The sequence below is a fragment of the Mastomys coucha genome, unplaced genomic scaffold (assembly GCF_008632895.1).
Source record: "Mastomys coucha isolate ucsf_1 unplaced genomic scaffold, UCSF_Mcou_1 pScaffold4, whole genome shotgun sequence".
Lineage (NCBI taxonomy): Eukaryota > Metazoa > Chordata > Mammalia > Rodentia > Muridae > Mastomys > Mastomys coucha.
In genome coordinates, this window is record NW_022196910.1 from 34,883,632 (window position 1) to 34,905,509 (window position 21,878).

Below are 21,878 nucleotides of genomic sequence, written 5' to 3' on the forward strand. Positions count from 1 at the left end.
TTGTTAATATCTTTCTTATAGTTCTATTGCTTCATTTCATATCCTGCTGAGCTTTCTCTCGTTCTCAGACCAAACAATAAATCATGAGCTCCTGCGTATAAGAGCAGTTATATGATTTTTGTATTGTTCAATACTTTTCTTTAAATAACCTTCAAAGAATTGATTGCATTTCTAATAATCACTTAGTTTCAGAAAAATGATATTGAATCTATACAGATGTTAGTTCATTTCTTTATCAGTATAAGCAACACAGTTGGCAGGTGTGGAGGTGCACACAGGTAGGATTGGCTGAAGGAGGAAGATGCAGGGGGATCACGAGTTTGAGGCCAGCCTCTGCTACACAACTAAACTTCTCAAGAAACTGTGGTTCAAAGCAGGATACCTAGTCTGCTCCCCCCCACATCACAATGTCACCTTTATAACCAAATGTTTGAATTGATTACTATATAAAATTACCAGAGAATAACAGTAAAACCAACTAGAAGACGTATCCAACAAAATTCCCAGAATGAAATAACTTCAGACCTTTGTTGTTATGAAGGTGACTTTTGAAGTGTACGTAAACGTTTACTATAAAGTAAGGCTTACCAGAAACAACACTGAATCTCACATACACAGAGATCGAGGACGGTCCCTGAAATAGGTCACAGAGTTTGCATGGATTTTTAGGACAAGGAGTTGAATCTTTTTCTAAGGTCTCAGAAACTCCATGAACCTCCACAGTAAAGTTTTAGTGAATAAAATGTACTTTTCGAAGCATTTTGTGTTCTATGCTTAACTTCATCTTCCTAGGCTCTGCCTGCACACTGACCTAGACACTGGTCCTGAGTGTTCCCACACCAGTGTCTTATGAAGCCCTCCTGGCTCCCTGACTATTTGGGGCCCTTTTCTGTTTGCAGCATCCGTCTCCCTTCCTATCCCCAACTGTTGGCTGCCTCCTTCTCTTTCGTTGTGATCCAGCATGCCGTGCATGAAGTCTTCAGTAATACCCCTGGCTCCCGGCACTGGGTTAGTTGCTGTTTCTCTGTGCTCCCGAGAATCGGGGTGAAACCCACATGACGGAGATTCTCATGCAGCATTAGCACTCTGAGGAGTTGCTTTGTGTCTTTGAAATTCTGTCCTTCTCATCGTTCTGTCTCTGGAACCTACCACAGTCCCCAATACTATAAACAACTCACTGTGTGAATGAGGTGTTTTCCCCCCTTCAACCTTTAGAGAGTAAAGCAGTAATGGATTCCTAAATCTTGGACACAACTCTTGTATATCAGACTACAGTCAATACACGCAGCAGAGGACCCAAAAAGTGAGCACACAGACCGATCCTCGCGTGCTTCTCTTTGCTCCACCATTACACACCTGGGAATATTTCCTTCCAGTGCATCTGCCATCAGAAAAGAAAGCACCTTCCAAAAGTATGTAAGGTTTACAACCAGCCTTTTGGCAATTGAAGGGTGTTTTGTCAAAATCCCAAGAAGATAAAATACACGCTATCTAGCTAGGCAAATATTTTCCTTAGTGTTTGGTACATGAAACTTGGCTTTTGTTTTTGATAACCATTAACCAGACTTAATGGTATTTTCAAAGAATGTCACATATTCCCAATGAATATAGGACGTGCACTATGGATATACACAGAAAGGGTTGTGATCCCTCCTGGCTAAGCTTTAGAGTGTACACATTTTAGATGGTGAAATTCTTTATTAATAAAGTTAATACATAGAGTATATTCAGTATGGATGCACACTACTGTTAGGCTATGACTTTTCCTGAAAAGTAATGTTTTACATTCTATGAATACAGTGTTATATTAAAATGTATAAAGATAAAGATTCGTTACATGATAGATTAGCAATTGTGATCTACACAAGATTCCAAACATCCCGTGCTGTACTGGAAGTGAATTTTCCCGAAACGCCTATGATGAGACTGCCCCCTAGAGGTCACCTCACCACATTGCAAGAGAAGTTAAATAGAGCTAATTGAAATGTGCCAACTTATTCTTCAAATCTAATATTACTTCAGGGACTCGAATGAAGTGATATTTATATCATCACCCACCCATGCTCGCCCACCCAAGCCCACCTGTGACAACCACAACAGGTTTCTCTGAACAACTTAGTTTCTCTGTCTGTTACACGGGGGTGATCCTCTGACGGAAAGCAGAGTGTTAGAAAAGGAACATGATCATGAAGAGAGCCAACTGGCTTTGGTGACTGTGCTAGGGGTTGGGTTTTTTCAGCAAACCGCTGACCAGATGAGAGTTTGTGAGTCATTCCACACTTCTAGAAAACTGGAGAAATATGCCTCACACAAGCCTCACTTCACTGATGCTAAACAAAACCTTCAGCTCTTTCTATGTCTTTTCATTAAAAAAGACAAGGCATCACGCCTTAGGTGTATAGCAAGAAAAGAATAAGAGAGAACAAATGTCCGCATTGGGTTATATTATTATAGTTGTAGAAAACGTGACAAATACAGGAAGTGGAATAGGGTTGAGGGGAGGGACATTACACACTCAGCTTTACAATGCTGACGTATCTGTGGGAAAGACCACCCATTTATTAAAAATATAATGAGCAGCTGGGCAGTGGTGGTGCATGCCTTTAATCCCAGCACTTAGGAGACAGAGGCAGGCAGATTTCTGAGTTCGAGACCAGCCTGGTCTACAGAGTGAGTTCCAGGACAGCCAGGGCTATACAGAGAAACCCTGTCTCAAAAAAACAAAATTAGGAAGAAGAAGGAGGAGGAGGAGGAGGAGGAGGAGGAAGAGGAGGAGGAGGAGGAGAAGAAGAAGAAGAAGAAGAAGAAGAAGAAGAAGAAGAAGAAGAAGAAGAAGAAGAAGAAGAAGAAGATAGTGAGCATTTGTGAAGCTCATAGGAGGACACTGAATTAGTAATGATTTGAGTTGGATAAGGTTGGAAGTCATGAAATGGACAAGATGATTTCATGCATATGAATCCTGGACCGATCAATGGAAGACCACATTAAAACATAATTAGCCCAAGAATCTGATGCCTACCCAAGAGGCTAACAAAAGTAGTCTACAGAAGTATAAGCTGTGTCTAGTCTATGAAATAGTAAAGAAACATTTATTGAATTAATGAAGTCAGGACTAACAGGCAAATGAATGAACATAGACAGAAGTTTCATTTATCACAATAGCACTTTACTGACCTGTACGTCATTAAAAGCAGTCCATGTTATTGCTTGACCTAAGATGTGAAAATACAAATATCCTTTCTTTTTATTTTTTTAGTAATGTCTACAAATTGTGAAAAATTTGTGACAGTTACAATGTGACTGGGATATCTTTCCTAACATACTGACACTGGTAATTGACAATGGTTATTTTTCCCTGTGAACATGAACCTACCAAAATGTATCATGTCAGAGATCAGTACATCAGTATAATGTCATGAAACTATCCTTATTAACCTATGTATTTTTAACAGTGCAACCCCTAACTTTCTGTTTATTTTACTCTTACATCTCCTAAACCAATAAAAATGTTAATGCTTGTATTAATCAAGTAGGAAATGAATTGTCACCAATTAGAACCGTTTTAAATTGGCTTCTGGAATTACGTGTGCAGAATTAGTGTGCAATTATAACTCCACTATTACAAGACCCAGATGTTTTCCTTTCTAGAGGGAACTGAACTGTAGATTTATTTTTCTTATATTTTTAAATAAAAGACAATCATGCAAAGAATTCTATTCTTGTTTTTCTGGTTTCAAAAGTGTTCACCTTTTAGGAAAAAAGTAGGAATAACTGCTTAATTTTTAATTTTATTTTTTTATTTTTATATGATGTGTAGTAAGAAAGACTGGAGACAGCATCCAATTTGGAGGAGATGTGTGCATCAGTTCAAGTTAGTACTTACTTCAATGTTGTCCCAGCTCTACATCTCAGGAGCTCTTGAGAACATTCTTGTGTATTGTTATGGATAAGAGAGAAAAGGTACTTTATTAAAAATAACTCATAAGATATCATGAAAATATTAGTTAGCTATTCTTTATTCTTTTAGAAAGTAGAGGAGAATAGCTGGCTAGTTACTGTTTTCTTTGAATTTGCATTTAATTGATACATTACTACACAAGAATTGTCATCTATTGACTATCTATGAGATATTCATTATGTCATTACATGTGTCCATTGCATAATCAGGTTAGATGTGTCTGCCTCAAACATTTGTCACTTCTCTTGGGTGAAAAAACTCAAAGTCCTGTGTTGGATCTTTTGGAGAATGCAGTGCATAACTACTGTCTGTGGACACTTTCCTATAAGGCAGACACTACTTTATTCCTACTTGATTGCAACTTGGTACCCATCAGTAAATCCTTCCCCATCTCTCCTTCTCTGCTCTCCCCACCTCCTGCAAAACACCATTCGACTTCCAATACCTATGAGAGCAATCACAGATGAGTCACATAATGTGTCATTTGGGTGCAGAGTCTTTGAGTCATTTTCTGTCTTCAGTTTATTTCAATAAATTAAAGAATTTGACGTGACATAGGTTCTTAAATTACAAAACTCACAAACAAACAAACAAACAAAAGACTTCAGTTTCAAGAGACCGACACTCAGCCAGCCCTCTAGATCCCTGGGTTCCATATGTGTGAACTCAATAAGTCTCAAATCAAAATCAATGCAGTATTGCATAACATTTATACTGTATTAGATATTCTAAATAGTCTAGACCTGATTTAAAGTATATAACAGTATACATACAGGGTATGTGCAAATATCATGTCATTTTATATTAGGAACTTGAGCATCAAAGACTTGAGGAGCAACCACAGTGTTGCTGGATTGAGTCTCCACAGACACAAACCCCTGTTTATCACAGTCCAACAACCAACCTTGAAATGCTTCATCCACCGCGCCTTTTACCAAATTTTGATCTCTTCCCTGCTTAGGAAGCCCATATTTGTAAGAAATGGAGACATGTGCCATTTATATGTATACATAGATGCAATACCTAACACAAGAAAATGTTCTTATGAATTGAACCTGATATTAACTATTTCCCTTTAATGCATCCCCTATTTTTCCAGGTGAAAAGTCAATTGCATCTTGACTGTTGGTTAATTACTGTCAAAGGGACACACTACAAAATGTCTTGTCTTAATAACAGAGTGTCACTGGAGTAGTATAATAATTGATTCTCTACCTGGAAAGTCAAGTAGGCTTAGTTTAATCAAACATGCATATATTTAGCTTCGAAACTAAAGTATTTGACATCTTTTTTTTTTCGCTGCAAATTGCATGAGGTTTTTATTGCCAGTATACTGGGGTAGTCCTGCATTTACAGCAAAGGCGACGACCAGGAACAAAAGCACACACTTTTTATACCTTCCCAGTACATAGGTTTATAGCATGAGTTGGTTATCTCTCATTGGTGGAGCCCATTGTCTTTTGTTCTCATTGACCTTTATGCCCCAAGTGAGGGGGAGATACCTATTGTGCATAGGGGGAGTAGGGAGGAGATCCACCTCCCCGGGGATGTTTCCTGGAACTGGGCATTTCTTGGGGATGGGTGTTTGCTCTGTAAACCTTTCTGAAGCTCTGTCTTTAGGCTGGACATTCCTTGCTCCTTGGTATTTTTATGAGGTGCCCTTATTTACTCCCTCTTTCTTGGGAATATCTCAATCTTGAGATTATGTGCTATACTGCTGCATCTCATCTTGGTTCACTCCCTGATAAGATATCGTTACCTCAACATCATAGTCTGTACTGTACCGAAATGCTATCTAATGAAGGCAACCAAGCAATTTAAAATGCAGGGGCCAAAAGTACATAATAATATGAGTATAATCAGTGGTCCTAGAAGTGTAAAGACCAAAGTTGTGAAGCAAGGGGAGGAATTAAACCAACTTTCAAACCAGCTCTTACCTTGAGCTCAATTTCTCAGTGCAAAACACAGACCTCCTTATTTAAGGAATAGCAAGAAAAATCTTCTCCTGTACTGAAGGACCACTTCTGAGAGGGAGGTCAGGAATTCTTGGAGGTCAGTCAAAGTCTTTTTTATTTTCTCTATATCTAAATCAATGGCAGCTCTAAACTCTCCATAAGCCATATGCTGCAAGGAAATAGCAGATGCTCCTGTAGCTGCCCCTGCAGTCCCTAAGCCCAGTCCCAACATATCTGCCAGGGTAACCCCTAACTCTCTTTTGTGTCTTACTATGTCTCTAGACTCAGGATCCCAGTAATTGAGTACATCTTCATAAGAGTGGTACAGCAATCTAGGCACTATCTGGACCCGAACACAAAAGTCATAATTGTTATTTAGAATCTCTAAACTTATACAGGTTATAATCCCTGAAGCACAGGCCCACTAGCTGTCTAAGGGTGGGAGGAAGTACCCAGCTAGATTCTTTATCAGAGGGTGTGAACTATTACACAAATGTTGATGGGTTTGTGGGATCTGACCCACGCAAAGGCCTTTTAGGGCAATCTCTTGCCCAATGCCCCTCTTCCTTGCAGTACGCACGCTGGTCTTTAGCAAGGAATTCTCTTCTGTTGCCAGGTACTATCTTACTAGGCTCTCAAGCTTCCTAGCTTCTCTTCTTTCCTGTCTTATCTCTCTCAGCTCTCTAGCCTCTTATTCTTCCTGACTTTTTTCTTCTTTTTGTCTCCAAACTGCTCGCCATTTGTCCCCACTTTGTTTACTAGACACCATCTTTAAAGACCTTTTTCTAAACATCCTATCTCTTCACTATGCCCTTTTACAGTCCTTCTGCAACATTCCTTTTTCTTTCTCTATTTTTCTGTTATAAAACACTCTCTCAGCTATTTGCACTAGTTCCCTTAACAACTTGTCTTGCATCTCTTTTAACTTTTGTAGTCTTTCAACTCCATCAGAAATCCAGGAATGACTGAATAATAGAGAATATATGGGAAGCCTAACAGAGCTTCCAAAAATATTGACAATTGATAGAGACTGCTGGACACCTGGACAGTCCTTACTTCAAAACTTTGGAGTATCAATCTTCAGCAATCTGGCCTGTGAATGTCTGAAAACAGGAACATTAAGGACTTGCCTGCTCTGTCTCGGCAGATACAAGCTGTGTTAGGCCTGTAAGTGTGTCCTTTTTGGACAGTATCATCTGAGGCAACTTTTGCCTAGTGGCTATCCCGTCACAACTGGAGCAACTCCAATGATGCTCAATTTCTTCTTTGAGTCTGAGAAAGGGGTGCTATCCAGAGCAGACAAGTCTCTAGCCAAATGAATAAATAATATCAAATGTCACATTATGTGGATTTCTGATGTTTTTGAAGACCAACTATCTATATAAAGTGATCTGGACTATTGTCTGTGAACTACTCTCAGTTATTTTTAATTAAAATCTTGAAATCACCCTAACAATAAGCTCAGAGCCATGAATCTGTTAATTTGGCCCTAAACTCACAGGTCTAAACACCTCAGATCTGTCTATAATAGCAGTAAAAGAAGGACTGGGTCTAAGCCCTGTCTACTAGGGAAATAAAAGAATTACTTATAAGCCTACAGACAACTCTTACTGAAACCAGAAATCTCTTAAGTGAATATAGAAAACTTCATCTTTTGGTCTTGATGTATGCACAACAGAATTGTATTAGCTACACCTCTCAGTCAATAAGAACACTATTGTACACCTAATCTTAACAACAAATTCTCAATTTAAAAGCTCTTACTCATTTCTTGCATACTAGTTTAAGACGTGAATGGTTTATAATACAAGCCTCAACTTTTACCAATTACTACTACAAACATAGGTTACAAAACTCAAAACTAATAATATAAATATTAAAGCAAACTTTCTGGGAATAAGCTGTGTATCTGAAGAAATACTCAAATACCTGACCAAATTCTAGTCACACAATGCTTCCAGTTTAAATTATCTATGCACCAATCAAATCATTTTCAGTTCAGGGTAAATATTATCAGAAGGTCCTTTTACCAAAGATAACTTTGATTTTGTATCAAAATGAATTCTGTACCAAATAGGAACATGTGACTTTAACTCAATAACAAATCATAAGGCTTTCTATTATATGAGATTATAGCTATACAATTAAATCTGGCTACTTTTCCCTATTTTAAATATGACCATTTTACATTTCCTAAAAAGACAACCTATCAACAACCCTCTCCACCCCCAAAGACCAGGGAACTGGGTTGAAGACTCTTCAGAACTTCTTCAAGCTGAATGGGGGTGTTGAGATATAGGTGGGGGGAGGAAAAACAGAATTAGTCTTCTGATGTCTATTTGTTGACTGGATCAGACTGAAGTTCAGGACACCAGGAGTTCAAGCAGACCAGTTTAGCACGTCTGATGAAGGAATTCACCGAGGCTGTACATTTCTGCAACATATGAATCTCAAAACAAGGGAGATTGCTAGTGCGCGCAATCTCCCGAGTGGGCAATCCTCCGATCTCCAGTCACTGGTTCCATGAGTGTAGGACCCCTTCCCAGCCAATGCACCATGATTCAGCGTGGGTCCCCCACTCGAGAAGAATCAGGAGGGAGATTGCTGCAAATTGTATGAGGTTTTTTAATGCCAGTATACTGGGGTCATCCTGCATTCAGAGCAAAGGTGACCAGTTTTTGACATCTTTAACCTGTGTGTGTGTGTGTGTGTGTGTGTGTGTGTGTGTGTGTGTGTGTGAGAGAGAGAGAGAGAGAGAGAGAGAGAGAGAGAGAGAGAGAGAGAGAGAGAGAATTCAATATTCTGTCTTTTTGATTTAGATATATTGTTCATCCTGGTGAATGTACAGATGTCAATGAGTACCTGATAAATAATACTCTCTATCTAGTAAAATTGGAAGCTTCGGTACTTTCCAACAAATAGGAAAATAATTTGCTTCTAGAAATCGTTTTAATTGAATATGAAGAAAGTGTTAGAAATAAAATGAATTACCAGGCAATTACACAAAATTACATCTCATTGTGCAAAACTATTTAACCTCACTAGATGAGCAATGAGAACACCTACACACTGCTGCTGCAGCATGGGGTAATTCCTCACATTTTAAAATGACTCCATTGTTAGAAAAAATATTTCAAATGTTGTTGATAAAATTGAAACTTAAGTAGACAAACATGTAGGGTAGTTTCAACTCAATTTACTCTAAAAATATTTTCAGCCAAGGGCTTGTGTGGCAAGCCATGTTTCATGTTACACTCTATTTTTATAAAATGTCCACCTGAGCTATCAGCTGTAAAATAAGACTCTGTGTCAAAGTCTCAAGAAAGAAAGAGAGAGAGAGAGAGAGAGAGAGAGAGAGAGAGAGAGAGAGAGAAAGAAAGAAAGAAAGAGAAAGAAAGAAAGCAAAGGAGGGAAGGAACAAACAAAATTCAAACCATAAAAAAGAGAGAGGGGGAGGGAAAGAGGGAGGAAAAGGGAAGGAGAGAGTGAGGGAGACAGAGAGAGAAGGAGAGGGGGGAGAGAGAGAGAAACAGAGAGAGACAGAGGGGGAGAGAGAGAGAGGGAGCAGGAGAGGGAGAGGGAGAGAGTCAGAGAGAGAGAGCCTGTGCTTTACATACTTATTTTTAAATTTCAAATGCTCTTTGGTTAAAAAGAGGTCCCTAGAATCCATTCAAATCAGCACCCTAAAGCAAGTTTCTCCCTACAAAATCCTCTTCCGTTCCTATGAAGCAGGTGTTTGCCTTAGAGAAAACACACTTCAGTTAAAAAGAAATAGCTAACCATCAAATCCTAGACCCTTCCACAAAAACCACGAAGCTTTCACACATCTCGCTTTACTAGCCAACTGATGTAAGAATGCTGCTCTCTCTCTGCTTATTCGCCCCCTGTAAATTACAATGTTAAGGGCATATGCTGGAAGGACTGGAAAGCCAGAGTGGAGAGAGCTTGCTGTCTCTTATGGTGAAGACTGATTAACTGTAAGTCACAATGTTTACCCCTCTGGTGGTGAGAGACAGACTGGCTCTTCTCAAGTCCAGTTTTTCTAACTGTAGTGAGTGGAAGGCAAATGGTGAGATGACTAGGAATTTCCATGGGTTGATGCCAAGGTGGACAGGAACCCTTCAAGCAAGAAGGAAAGGGCTGAAGGGTTAGCTTGTCAAAGCCCAAGGCTTGCACAACTGAGATGCTTGCAGCCTTGAGGCCACTCTGTCTGCCCTAACCCCGACCCTGTGCAGGGGAAGTTCAGGATCTGCTGCGCCATGCACAGAGCGTAATCCAGGTCCCACTTACCCTCTGCCCCTTCCTCCTGCTCTTTGAGCTCTGGCTCTTCCCTGGTTATTATGCTTTCCCCACCCACAACTCTTGTCTCCCCGGGTTGGATTGAGTGAAAAGTCTCCATGGAGACACGAAACGAAACTGCAGGGGGAGGAGTGGGAGGCAAGTCCCCAAACATTCCAGTGGAATTGTGTTCAGTACACACAGAGGAGGGAAGTGGAGGCGATGAGGGACGTTGCAAGTGAGATCTTGTCATCTTATGAAAGTTGAAAAAAGAAACAGATCGAGTAGCCTAGCTTAGGGTTAAATTTCTATAGGTGGCTTTGTAGGTGTAAGCAAAGGAGCAGTAAACTACCAAATAGCCCCACGAGTGAATAGAAAGTTATTTGGGGCAATTCAGAGCAGCCATGGCTACCTCTCCAGCAAGAACGGTGGGAGACTCTTGGCAGTTGTTAGGGGTTATGTTGCCACGAGAGGAAGGAGAGGAAGAGGAAGTGGTGTGGGCCTTTGATCCCTTGCAAGTTTGTTTGAGTTAATAGAGAACTAGAAGCCCTTTGCAGAGACAGTGGGCGTAGTGGGCAGATAAAAAGGCAATTGCTTTCCCTGGCAAACAGAAACCTACTTTACAAGGTTTCTTAGGAATGCCAAATAAAATTTATTGCGTCAGAGTCCATCCACCCTGAGGTGGTTACAACCTGTCATCTACAATATTGTCAGCTACATTGCCATTTGGGGTTTGGAGCCATAATCTTTTTTTTTTTATTAGATGTTTTCTTTATTTACAATATCAATTTTCCCAGGTTCCCCTCCAAAATAAAATAAAATAAACAATCCCCTGTCCCCCCTACGTTTCCCACCCCCTGACCCCCTACCCCCAACCCCCACTCCCACCCCCTCACCCCCCACACCCCCACCCCCCGCTCACCATCCCACCCCACCCCTCCTGCTTACTGGCCCTGGCATTCCAGGCCAGTCTTTTTTAGCATGTTTAGGCATGCACACGCATTTTCCCCTACAGCAGTTGGCAAAGTTTTAACTTCTTTCTCCCCCTCCTCCTCATCCTCGTCCTCCTCGTCGTCTTCGTCCTCCTCCTCCTCCTCCTCCTCCTCCTCCTCCTGTTACCTGCCTTGATTTCAACTTTCCCAATTTTCATCACAATCACTGCTCAACTTCAGTCTTCTTTAGTGGAGCTCTGGCATGTCACTCACTAAGGGTAACAAACCACCAACTTCTGAACTTCTGCTTTCTAGAACATCCTTCTGCTGTAGTATCAATGTTGACTTTATGTGTTTATGTCTGTACCTAGATGATGTTGACTTTATGTGTTTATGTCTGTACCTAGATGATGTTGACTTTATGTGTTTATGTCTGTACCTAGATGAGGAGCCCTGAGACGGCAAAACTGTTTGAAATCAGGCAGCTTTACAAATGAGCCACACCCAGGTTGCTTAGTTCCTGCGTGGACAGAAGGTTCTATACACCCTTTTCAGTCTTCAAAAAAGCAAATGGTGTTAAAGTCCTGTGCTATGAGAATATTTCACTGCTATTGAATTGACATTTCAGTTTGAATATAAGCAAATTTGGAAGCCATCAAGTGATCTAAGTAGAGTTCCCTAATTATTCTTCAGAATTTCACACATGTACACCATATATTTTGATCACATGCACATTCCAGTTCTCCATTCTTTTTTGTATCTGTTGGTTCAGCAAGCCATGACATTTTCAATAAGTGATCATTATCATGCTTAAATGAGTCAGTGGCTTTGCTAATCAACAGGCAGAAGTCTTCAATACTCCCTTGCACTTTGGAGAGCAGTAACCATCAAACATAGCATTCAAAGTGCATAGTCCTTGACAGTGACAGTTGTCTTAGGATATTAACATGTGTGAATCTACTCTATAGTCTGGACACTTACTCAATATTTAGACAGTTATCAAATCTGCATATCATAACTACAAATCATTTTAAAGTATTTTTTGAGGATACCTAGGCTTCAAAGCTTTACTGTTATTCTCTATGTAACGTGAACACTCACCTTAAAGCTTTGCATGATAATTTTCCACAAAGACTCAAAAGCCTTTTAACTTCTACTAAGAGCTTCTTTTCTCCTGCTGGGAATTACAGCCCCAAGATACTGAATCTGTCTTTTCCCCTTTTCAGTGTAAATGAATTGAATAAATCGGTAACTAATTTGTATTCATCTATTAAAATAAACATGTTTACCAGACAGTTTTTTAAAAAAGACAGTCTTAAAGATACAAATGAGACAGGTAAGTTAATGTCTCCCAGACTGTATCTCTATAGGGCACTGTGGAATTACCAAGTGAGAAAGTAAAGAACATTAGATAAAAGAAAAAGTACAGTGAACACAGAACTAGGTTGGGTTAACTGGAAAACTCGGATCCCTTTGTCACTATAAACTGATTACTTTTTGTTTATCTTTTGAATTAGCTTATCTGTTCCTGTCTAATAGGAATGAAGGAATGAATGTCTAATAGGATGAAGGATGAAGGAAACAAACTCTCAAACAGTGTTTGGTGAGAAAACCTTTGATTTAAATGTAGTGAGGGAAGGCAAATGGTGAGATGACCAGGAACATCCATGTGTTGATGCCAACCAAGTCTTCAATTCTATTTTACCCTTAAGGACTTTAAGAGGAAAAAAAATAGAAATATATCTCTCAAGACTTGGGTTAAAGACTTTAGGATATTCATTTTTAATAGAATGTTGTGGTGGTTTGAGTGAGAAAAGTCCCCATAGTCTCAAGTATCTAAACAGTAGCCCTTGGTTGATGGCGCTGCTTGGAGAACTTCAGGTGGTAGAATCTTGTTGAAAGTCCTGAGTCCCGGGGGGTGGGGGGCAGATTTCATGGGCTTCTCACCTCACCCCACTTCCAGTTTCTTCTCTGTCTGTTGTGTGTTTGTGGTCGAGGAGGTGATCACTCAGGTTCCTGCTCCTGCCTCCATCCCTTATACCACTTGCTGTGTGCTTTCTATCCATATGGTTCTATTGGCCCAGAACCATAAGCCAAAATAAAGTAATTCTTTCATAAGTCAAAAGAAAGTACTTCTTCCATAAGTCATGTTGGGTCATGGTGTTCTAGCAGCATAAAAGTGGCCAATTCAAATACCATATGACAAGTGTATTTCAGCTCTTGAAAAATACATGAGCAGGGGGATCCCAATGGAGGAGTTAGGGGGAGGATTGAAGGAGCTGATGGAGATTGCAACTTCATAGGGAGAACAACAATATCAACCAACCAGACCTCCCAGAACTCCCAGGGGATAAATCACTAACCAAAGAGTACACATGGAGGGATCCATGGCTCCGGAAGCATATGTAGCAGAGGATGGCCTTGTCTGGCATCAATGGGAGGGGAGGCCCTTGGTCCTGTGGAGACTCAATGTCCCAGTGTAGGGGAATGGTAGAGCAGGGCACTAAGGCAGGAGTGGGTGGGGAGGAGCACCCTCATACAAGCAGGGGGAGGAGGGAGGGAATTTGGGTTTGGGGAGGGGAAATTGGAAAGGGGGATAACATTTGAAATGTAAATAAATAAAAAAACATTTTTTTAAAAAGAAGAACGAAATTTAATGAAAAAAAAAAAAAAAGAAAAATATATGATGTTGTTAGAGATAAGGTTCCCGTTGGAAGCTCAATCTGGTCTAACATTCACAATCCTCCTACCTCAACGTCTCATGGACCACCATGCCTGAAAATTTTAAGGGTGAGTCTGTGTGTGTGTGTGGTGTGTGTGTGTGTGTGTGCATGCGCGCACGTGCATGTGTGTGGTTGTTGTGGTTGTTGTTGTGGATCAAACTCTTGCCCCTTGCATGCTAAACAATCATCCTGTTACTAAGGTTTACACACAGACCATGGTTTCTTAAGACTGGCTTCTCACCAGACAGTTACAACTGACCTTGAACCTGTTACATAGCCCTGGACATGATCCTCCTGTCTGGACTTTCCTATTGTGCAGTATCACAGGCCCAAAAATAGGTTTCTATGAATTTCAACAACACATTTTTTAAACAAAACCTTAATCAAGATGAGATAAGACATGGAGAAAGGAAAGCAAAACATAAGCAAAAGACAAAAAAAAAACATATAATGTATAGGAACAGTAACATGAGGATTTGATTCCTATTCTTCCTCCCAGAATGGCACAGGAAATAGTTAAAAAATCTTTTTTGACTTAATTTTCTAAAAAAGAAAAAAAAATGTGTATCTTATCATAGGCCTTTCATCATCTGGAAATAATATGTAAAATGTATGTGTATACACTGGTTTGAGAGAAGTAAGGTGAAGCAGTTGAGATATAAACTAAGCAAGAGTCATTGCTGGGTAGTGAGATGCCTACCAGGGGAAGCCCTGCTCCTTAGAAGTGCAAGGGCAGAAGAAGAAAGTTTTCCTGCTGGCTCTCCACCTGTCAGGCCCAGCTCACCTTACAGGAAGTGAATTTCCCTCTCTTTGTCAGATTCTTTACCTAGTGCTCCGGGCCACTCACGATGGGCTGTGCTTCTATGGAGGTCGACATATCAAAAAGTAAGGTACCAGAGCTGCTGGTAGGCAGAGGAAAGAAGGAGTCTGTCTTCTTGCAACAGTCAAGCAAATACCACAAAAAGGCTTGGTGCTCTCAAGTGGGTGACAGACCTGGGCCCGGGTGCACCATGCTGACTCTGTGATGCTTCTGACCTGGCTCCTTAGCAGCTAGGTAGAAAAGTAAGCAGCAAGCTCCAAGAGGGGCCCGTGCGGCCAGGATGAGTGTGATGAGCAGACCTTCAGCCCAGCAGCTAGCTTGAGCATACTGAGAATTCACCGCCAATCACTCTTCTGGCTCTTCAACATGGCTTTTAGTAATAGTAGTAGTAGTAGTAGTAATAGTAATAGTAATAGAGTTCTACTTCTGTAAATGGGTTTTCCCATTAGCATTAACAGATAACTCCATACCCTTGCATTCTCTGGATTTCTGTGGCCTCCCCATTACTAGTCCAGCTTTATCCCCTCCTTATTCTTTCTTGGCCTCCTTCCTCAGCTGTTTTTATATGACACCTAAGTGACAGAAGTCTTTCTACTTACTTGTGAGTCCTATTTTCCTTTCTGTATACTTTTACCCTTACTAACCTTTTTAAAACATTTATTTTTTTTCATTAGATGTTTTCTTTATTTACTATATCTCCTTTCCCAGGTTCCAAAGGAAAAAAGAAAAAGAAAAGAAAATAAGAAAATAAAATAAAACAAAAACTAAAACAATACCCTGTTCCCTCCCCCTTCTTCCTGCTCACCACCCCACCCTCTCCCACTTCCTGGCCCTGGCATTCCCCTACACTGGGGCATAGAACCTTCACAGAGCCAAGGGCATCTTCTCCCATTGATGACTGACTTGGCCATCCTCTGCTATACATATGCTGCTGGAGCCATGAGTCCAACCATGTGTACTCTTTGGTTGGAGCTTTAGTCTCTGTGAGCTCTGAGGGTACTAGTTAGTTCATATTGTTGTTCGTGCTAAGGAGCTGCAGACCTTGGGTCCTTTCTCTAGCTCCTTCATTGGGGACCCTGTACTCAGTCCAATGGATGGCTATGAGCCTCTACTTCTGTATTAGTCAGGCACTGTCAGAGCCTCTCAGGAGACAGCTATATCAGGCTCCTGTCAGCCAGCACTTGCTGATATCCACAATAGTGTCTGGATTTGATGATTGAATGTGGGAAGGATTCCCAGGTGGAGTAGTCTCTGGATTGTCCTTCCTTCAGTCTCTGCTCCATAGTTTGTCTCTGAAAATCCTTTCATGGGTATTTTGTTCCCCCTTTTAAGAAAGAAGAAAGTATCCACACTTTGGTCTTCCTTCTTCTTGAGTTTCTTGTGGTTTGTGGATTGTACTTTGTGTATTCCGATCTTCTAGGCTAATATCCACTTATCAGAGAATGCATACCATGTGTGTTCTTTTGTGATTGGGTTACCTCACTCAGGATGATATTCTCCAGATCCATCCATTTCCCCAAGAATTTCATAAATTCATTGTTTTTAATAGCTGAGTAGTTCTCCATTGTGTAGATGTACCACATTTTCTGTATCCATTCCTCTGTTGAGGGACATATAGGCTGTTTCCAGTTTCTGGCTATTATAAATAAGGCTGCTATGAACATAGTGGAACATATATCCTTATTACATGTTGGAGCATCTTCTGGGTATATACCCAAGAGTGGTATAGCTGGGTCCTCTGGTAGTACTAAAACACTTACTTATCTATTCACTTTATGTCTCAATATCAGCCCCCTTCTCCTCCTATACCTCATACAGATCTTCCCCCAGTCCCCCTCCCCTTCTCCTCCAAAAACAGGGAACACCCCTGGGTATCACCCTCCACCTCCTCACCCCACCCCACTCCTGGCACATCAAGTCACTGCAGGACTGGGGTCATCCTCTCCTCAAACTAGACAAGGCGACCCAGTTAGGTTGAACAAGATCCACAGGCAGGCAACAGAGTCACAGACAGCCCCACTCCAGTTGTTAGGGGATCCATATGAAGACCAAGCTGCACATTTGCTACATATGTGCCTGGAGCCTAGGTCAAGCCTATCCTAGCTCTTTGGTTGGTGATTCAGTCTCTGAGAGCCTCCAAGGATCTAGGTTTGTTGACTTTGTTGGTTTTCCTGTGAAGTCCATGTCCTCTTCAGATTTTTCAATCCTTCCCCCAACTCTTCCACAAGTCTGCCCAAGCTCCATCTAATGTTTGAGTCTCTACATCTCTTTCCATTAGCTGCTGGGCTGAGCCTCTCAGAGGACAGCCATGCTAGGCTCTTGCCTCTAAGCATAACAGAATGCCATTAATAGTTGCAGGGTCCTGACACTAGGCCAATGGATATGAGCACACACTAATGATTTCACTCAGTTGTTTCATAGACCAGGCAACAGGGTAGAAACTGAATTCTAAACATCTTCCTTCTCCACCCATCACATTCCTTTCATCAATCTACCTATTTAATCATCAGTTGCAGAGAAATCCTCACAGCTCTGCACCATAGTGTTAACCAAGTCATATAGACTTTATCCCCAAAACATATTTTATACAGTACAATGTCTTCCATGCACCCTTTCCGCCTAATCTATAATAGCTGTATTTTACCAAACCCTACTTATTCAGCATCCCAGCCTATTTAACCCGCCACATCGTTTACCCTCAAAATCCTCAAAATGCACCAAAAGAGCTTTCATATAGATTAGATTCCCAGATACACTCATTTCTCACCAAGATCTTTGGCACACTGTACACATTGCTTAGAAACATTTGATCACTTGATGCCTGACTCAGCCTTGGGTCTCAGCCTATGCATTTCAGACATTTCCCTTTACTTTCCACCCAATCCAAGTAAGATTCTGCTGTGCATTTATCATCACATCATCTCACTTCCCTTTATAGCACTTACCAGCATTGAATTCATCATCCTAGTAAATTAAATAACGTAAGAAACAGAAACCGGTACCAAATACTGTCACTCATCACAGGAAGCAAAACCACTGATCTTATGGAAGGAGGGAGGGCAAAAAGGTGATGCTAGAAGCTCAGAAACATAGATGGGAAAGAGGATGGAGAGACTAACAACAAGCACCTGACTACAGCCGAACAGGAGCAAGTACCCTGGTGTTCCACAGCACAGCAGGATAACAATGCCTTACAGCAGCTGATAATGTATTTCAAAGTAACTATACAGTCTGAAAGTTCTTGACAGAAAAAAAAATGACAAATGTTTGAGAAGAAAGAATGGCCTTGATTTTATCATTATATCACTTTATCTATATATTAAATTATCATACTGCATTCCATAAATATGTACGTTAATGTATTTTAGTAAGAATTCAAAATGAAATATAAAGATAACCTTTAGCTGAAGAAATGGTTCTGTGAGGGAAGTGTTTTTCCACATAACCATGAGGTTCTGAGTTTGGATTCCTATAACCCAACTAAGGATCAGCACACATGAATATATACATCTGTTTCATCCACAGTCACAATATTACCACCTGCAGATTTACATAACTTATTCCATTCTTACTGGTGTGATTACAAAAAGTGTTTTAATTGAGATTACTTGCCTTGGGCAGATGCCATCTTGTCTTTGTACAGATGTGTTGTCGAGGATGTATGTCCCATTTAGGATAGTCAAACCCAAAGAGCCCTCTAATACTGATTTATGTTGCTAAGTCTTCCTTAAGATTTTTATTTTTAATCAACAGCAATAATCAGAGAAATTTGTCTTCTCACAGGCTTTTTCTTCTTTTACAAAGTGTAATTATCTTTATGCTTAGCGGCCTGATGAGAATGATGGTATTTTAGCATTCATTTTAAAGCTCCACCAGTATTTTCCATTCCTCTCTGAACAACCTGAATACGGCAGCCTTTTGTTCTGGCAATCATTTCTCACCTGGTTTATCAGGTGCTCTTTCAGGACTGTCACTTCTGTTTGTGACATATCACCATCCAATTTCACAGTTTTCTTTTGACACTTTTTATTTTCATGCAGATTTTCTTTGTGTCAAATTTTCTTATTAAACTTATTCATCATGATGTGTAGACTGCTGTATACTAAGTCAAACTTAGAATAATTCCCCAACCCCCAGTACAAGAAAACAATTAATTTCTTCCCTATTTTTTCTTAGAACTTCTATGGGTTTATTCCACATAGAAATTACGGATTAATTTTCAGTTTATTCTGATGTCAGTGGTTATAAACATCCAAGTAAATTTTTGTTCAAGTGACAGGTCAACTGTTCCAACAGCTGCTGCACAAGAAGATCAAGCTTGCCTCTGAAGAACTATTGCTGAACAGGCCCACGTCCCCCATATCCTAATGACTTTTCTCTTCTACTACCTCTGTTGGGTGGTGGGCTAGAGGAGAGGTGAAACCCTTATTAAAAATAGGTTGCAAAACATGTTTGCCTACAAACATCCATCACTGAAAGTCTGTCTTTGCCTTTCTGATGACTTGAGAGATACCTTACACTACATTCCTGTAGGTTTTCAGGCCTCCATCTAGATTTCTTCACATGTGTAACTAGTTAAAGACTGCTTTCTTTTTGAACTCAAAGTTTCACAGAGGCAAAGATTGTGTGTGACCTGTTTTGCCTCAGTCCTTCATTTTCAGAACAGCATCAAATACATCATAGAACTTCAACATGTATGTATTTTATTTGTTGTTTATAAAAGAGCAGAAGACTATTTCTCTTCTCTCCACAAATAGATTTAAAGATCAGTTAATATTTAATAATATATATTCCACAGAGATTAGAATTTAAAAGAAAGTGATAGGTAACATATATTACAAATTTCTGATTGAGATACATGACGTCTTTATGTAAAATGTTAATGTATTTAAACAAAAATGTTTAACTCAGTCTATATGCTAACAATCACAGATATAAAAATGTTTTATCTAAAGAAAATATGAATATTAAAACAAACAATGTAAATCATTTTGTGTACAGTAGACATTGGGACATTCCAGGTAATACATTTACACATTATTAAGCAACCCTGGAGATCCAAACACTTCATAAGCACAGTATTTCTTAGAAGCATGATTTTTAAATGGAAACATTAATGTTTGAAAACAAGTCACTTAGCTCAAACTGGCACTAGCCTATTAAACTCCAAAGATTGGCTTTTCAATGAAATTTTAATGTCCTTTTATTGACATTGACCTTCACTGGTATTCACAATCACACTAAGGCATTCTCTTTTTACTACAGAAGAAACTCAAATAATTATATACTCCCTGGTAGAAAGAATTTGGAAATTTGCAAAGATCTCAGAGCAAATTATTTGCAAATGTCAATGATTTGCTGTAGTTTCAAAGAGCAGCATTCCATTCTAACGTTATGAATACGTTCAGATGACTGTATATCCTTTCACTGACAAGGCAGAAGTTTTAATGGCAAAATATCTCTCAGGTTTCACAGTGTACTGACATATTTAGAAACAGTACCCAGTGATAAATGTTAACTAAACTAAATGTTAAATAATAACAATATAATTAATAATTTTAATGGTATAAAAATATAGCTCCAGGTCTTCCTCTATATAATGAATGACACTATGTTTTTCTTTTCCTCACAATTGAAATAGCTATTATTGTATGTATGGGCATTCTAAAAGGATATTGGTCTTAAAACCTTTTTAATCCTATCCAGTACTTTTTAATAATGGAAGATTTCATGACACTTTAAAAAATCACATTGCTATATCATTTACAATAATGGATCATGAAACCAGAACCCAAAATACCTAGAAAGAAGTCTAGTTCTTACCATAAACTCACCACATTGTTGCTACATTGTTGGAGAAGTTTCAGAAACATTATGGTACTGTCACATATTTAAAAAAAGAAACATGAATCTCAGTATCATCCCTAATATTTGTTGAGGTGTTAACTAAACCAATATCCTACAATTCTATGTTCTGTTTCTAAGAAACACAATTCACTATGATTATCTATGAGCCAATTATATCTAATCACATTGGTAAGACCAGGAAAGAAATAGAAGTCTACCTCAGTTTGGACAGCATTGGAAGACTTTGCAAATCAAAACAAACAAAACAAAATCAAAACAAGAGAACAAGGGACTGAAATGAAAGGCATACTGCAGCACAAAATTTAAGTCTTACACTAAGACTTAAATTTGTCCTACCCTACAATTTTGAATGTGACAGCATTTCAGCTAAACAACTTGGAATAATTTAATTCATTACATAAAAATCCAACAAATCTATTTTTCCCATTAAAAGTATACACATTTTGAACCCACTGCTAGGTTTTCAAATCCCAACAGTGTTAAAGACACATTATAGGGTATCAGTCTACCATGTGCCTAAATAATAGTAATGAAAGATGATGTTGCCTGACATGATTCTGTTGTATAGCACTCTTAAAATGCAAGACCTCAATTCCACTGGCATGTGCAGTCTACAGGCTCCTGGAGTGTATACATTACTTCAGTGCCATTTCCTGAGCAATGCAGAGGCACCGTCACATTCCGCACTCCATTTTCACGACAGCACTTGCAGAACCTTAGGTGACTTTCAACGTTGATGTTATATATGGTAGCTGATGGGCATTTCCCATCACAAGATGCCACGCTAATCTGCAAGATTAGATAATGAGAAAGGAGATCTGCAGATTAAGCCAATACTAGTGTTTATTTGACCCTGCAAGGGGTCAGTACGAGCTTTTATTTTTGTCATTTCATTCCCCAAATTTCTATGTGTATAAACGATTAAAGAAATATTACATTAGAACGCGATTCATATATACACCAAAGGGTTGTTATACAATTGTACTGACTAAAGCAATGCTTACATAATTCAAAGAATGGCTTGCACATGCATAATTCAATAGATATATGGAATAACTTAATCCTAGCATAATAATTCTATTGTCACTGGTATCATGTTGTGGTGCATGTACAGCATAAAACTGAGTGTGCCATTCTAAAATGAGTAAATTAATAACACAGAATACATTCCTTGAGCAAAATCACAATGCTAAAGACAAAATACAGTCAAAGACATGGAGATTGAATACCTATCTCTCTGGATTGCAATTATCATTGAGAACTGTCGGTTATTTATGCTAAAGATAATGTATAATTCAGAAATAGAATGTTTTAATACTAGAGTGCAGGAACACCCTCAGAGTT

General features: G+C 39.4%; 1 protein-coding gene across 2 annotated transcripts in view; it reads right to left on the reverse strand.

The window, feature by feature from the left end:
* Positions 1–19,348: 19,348 nt before the first annotated feature.
* Otogl (otogelin like) overlaps positions 19,349–21,878 on the reverse strand; it is a 149,978-nt gene continuing 147,448 nt past the window's right edge. For both annotated transcript variants that reach the window (XM_031349232.1, XM_031349231.1), the window contains exon 58: positions 19,349–21,323. In XM_031349232.1, the coding sequence (XP_031205092.1) occupies positions 21,123–21,323 (201 nt within the window). In that variant the 3' untranslated portion in view covers positions 19,349–21,122. The remainder of the gene's footprint in view (positions 21,324–21,878) is intronic.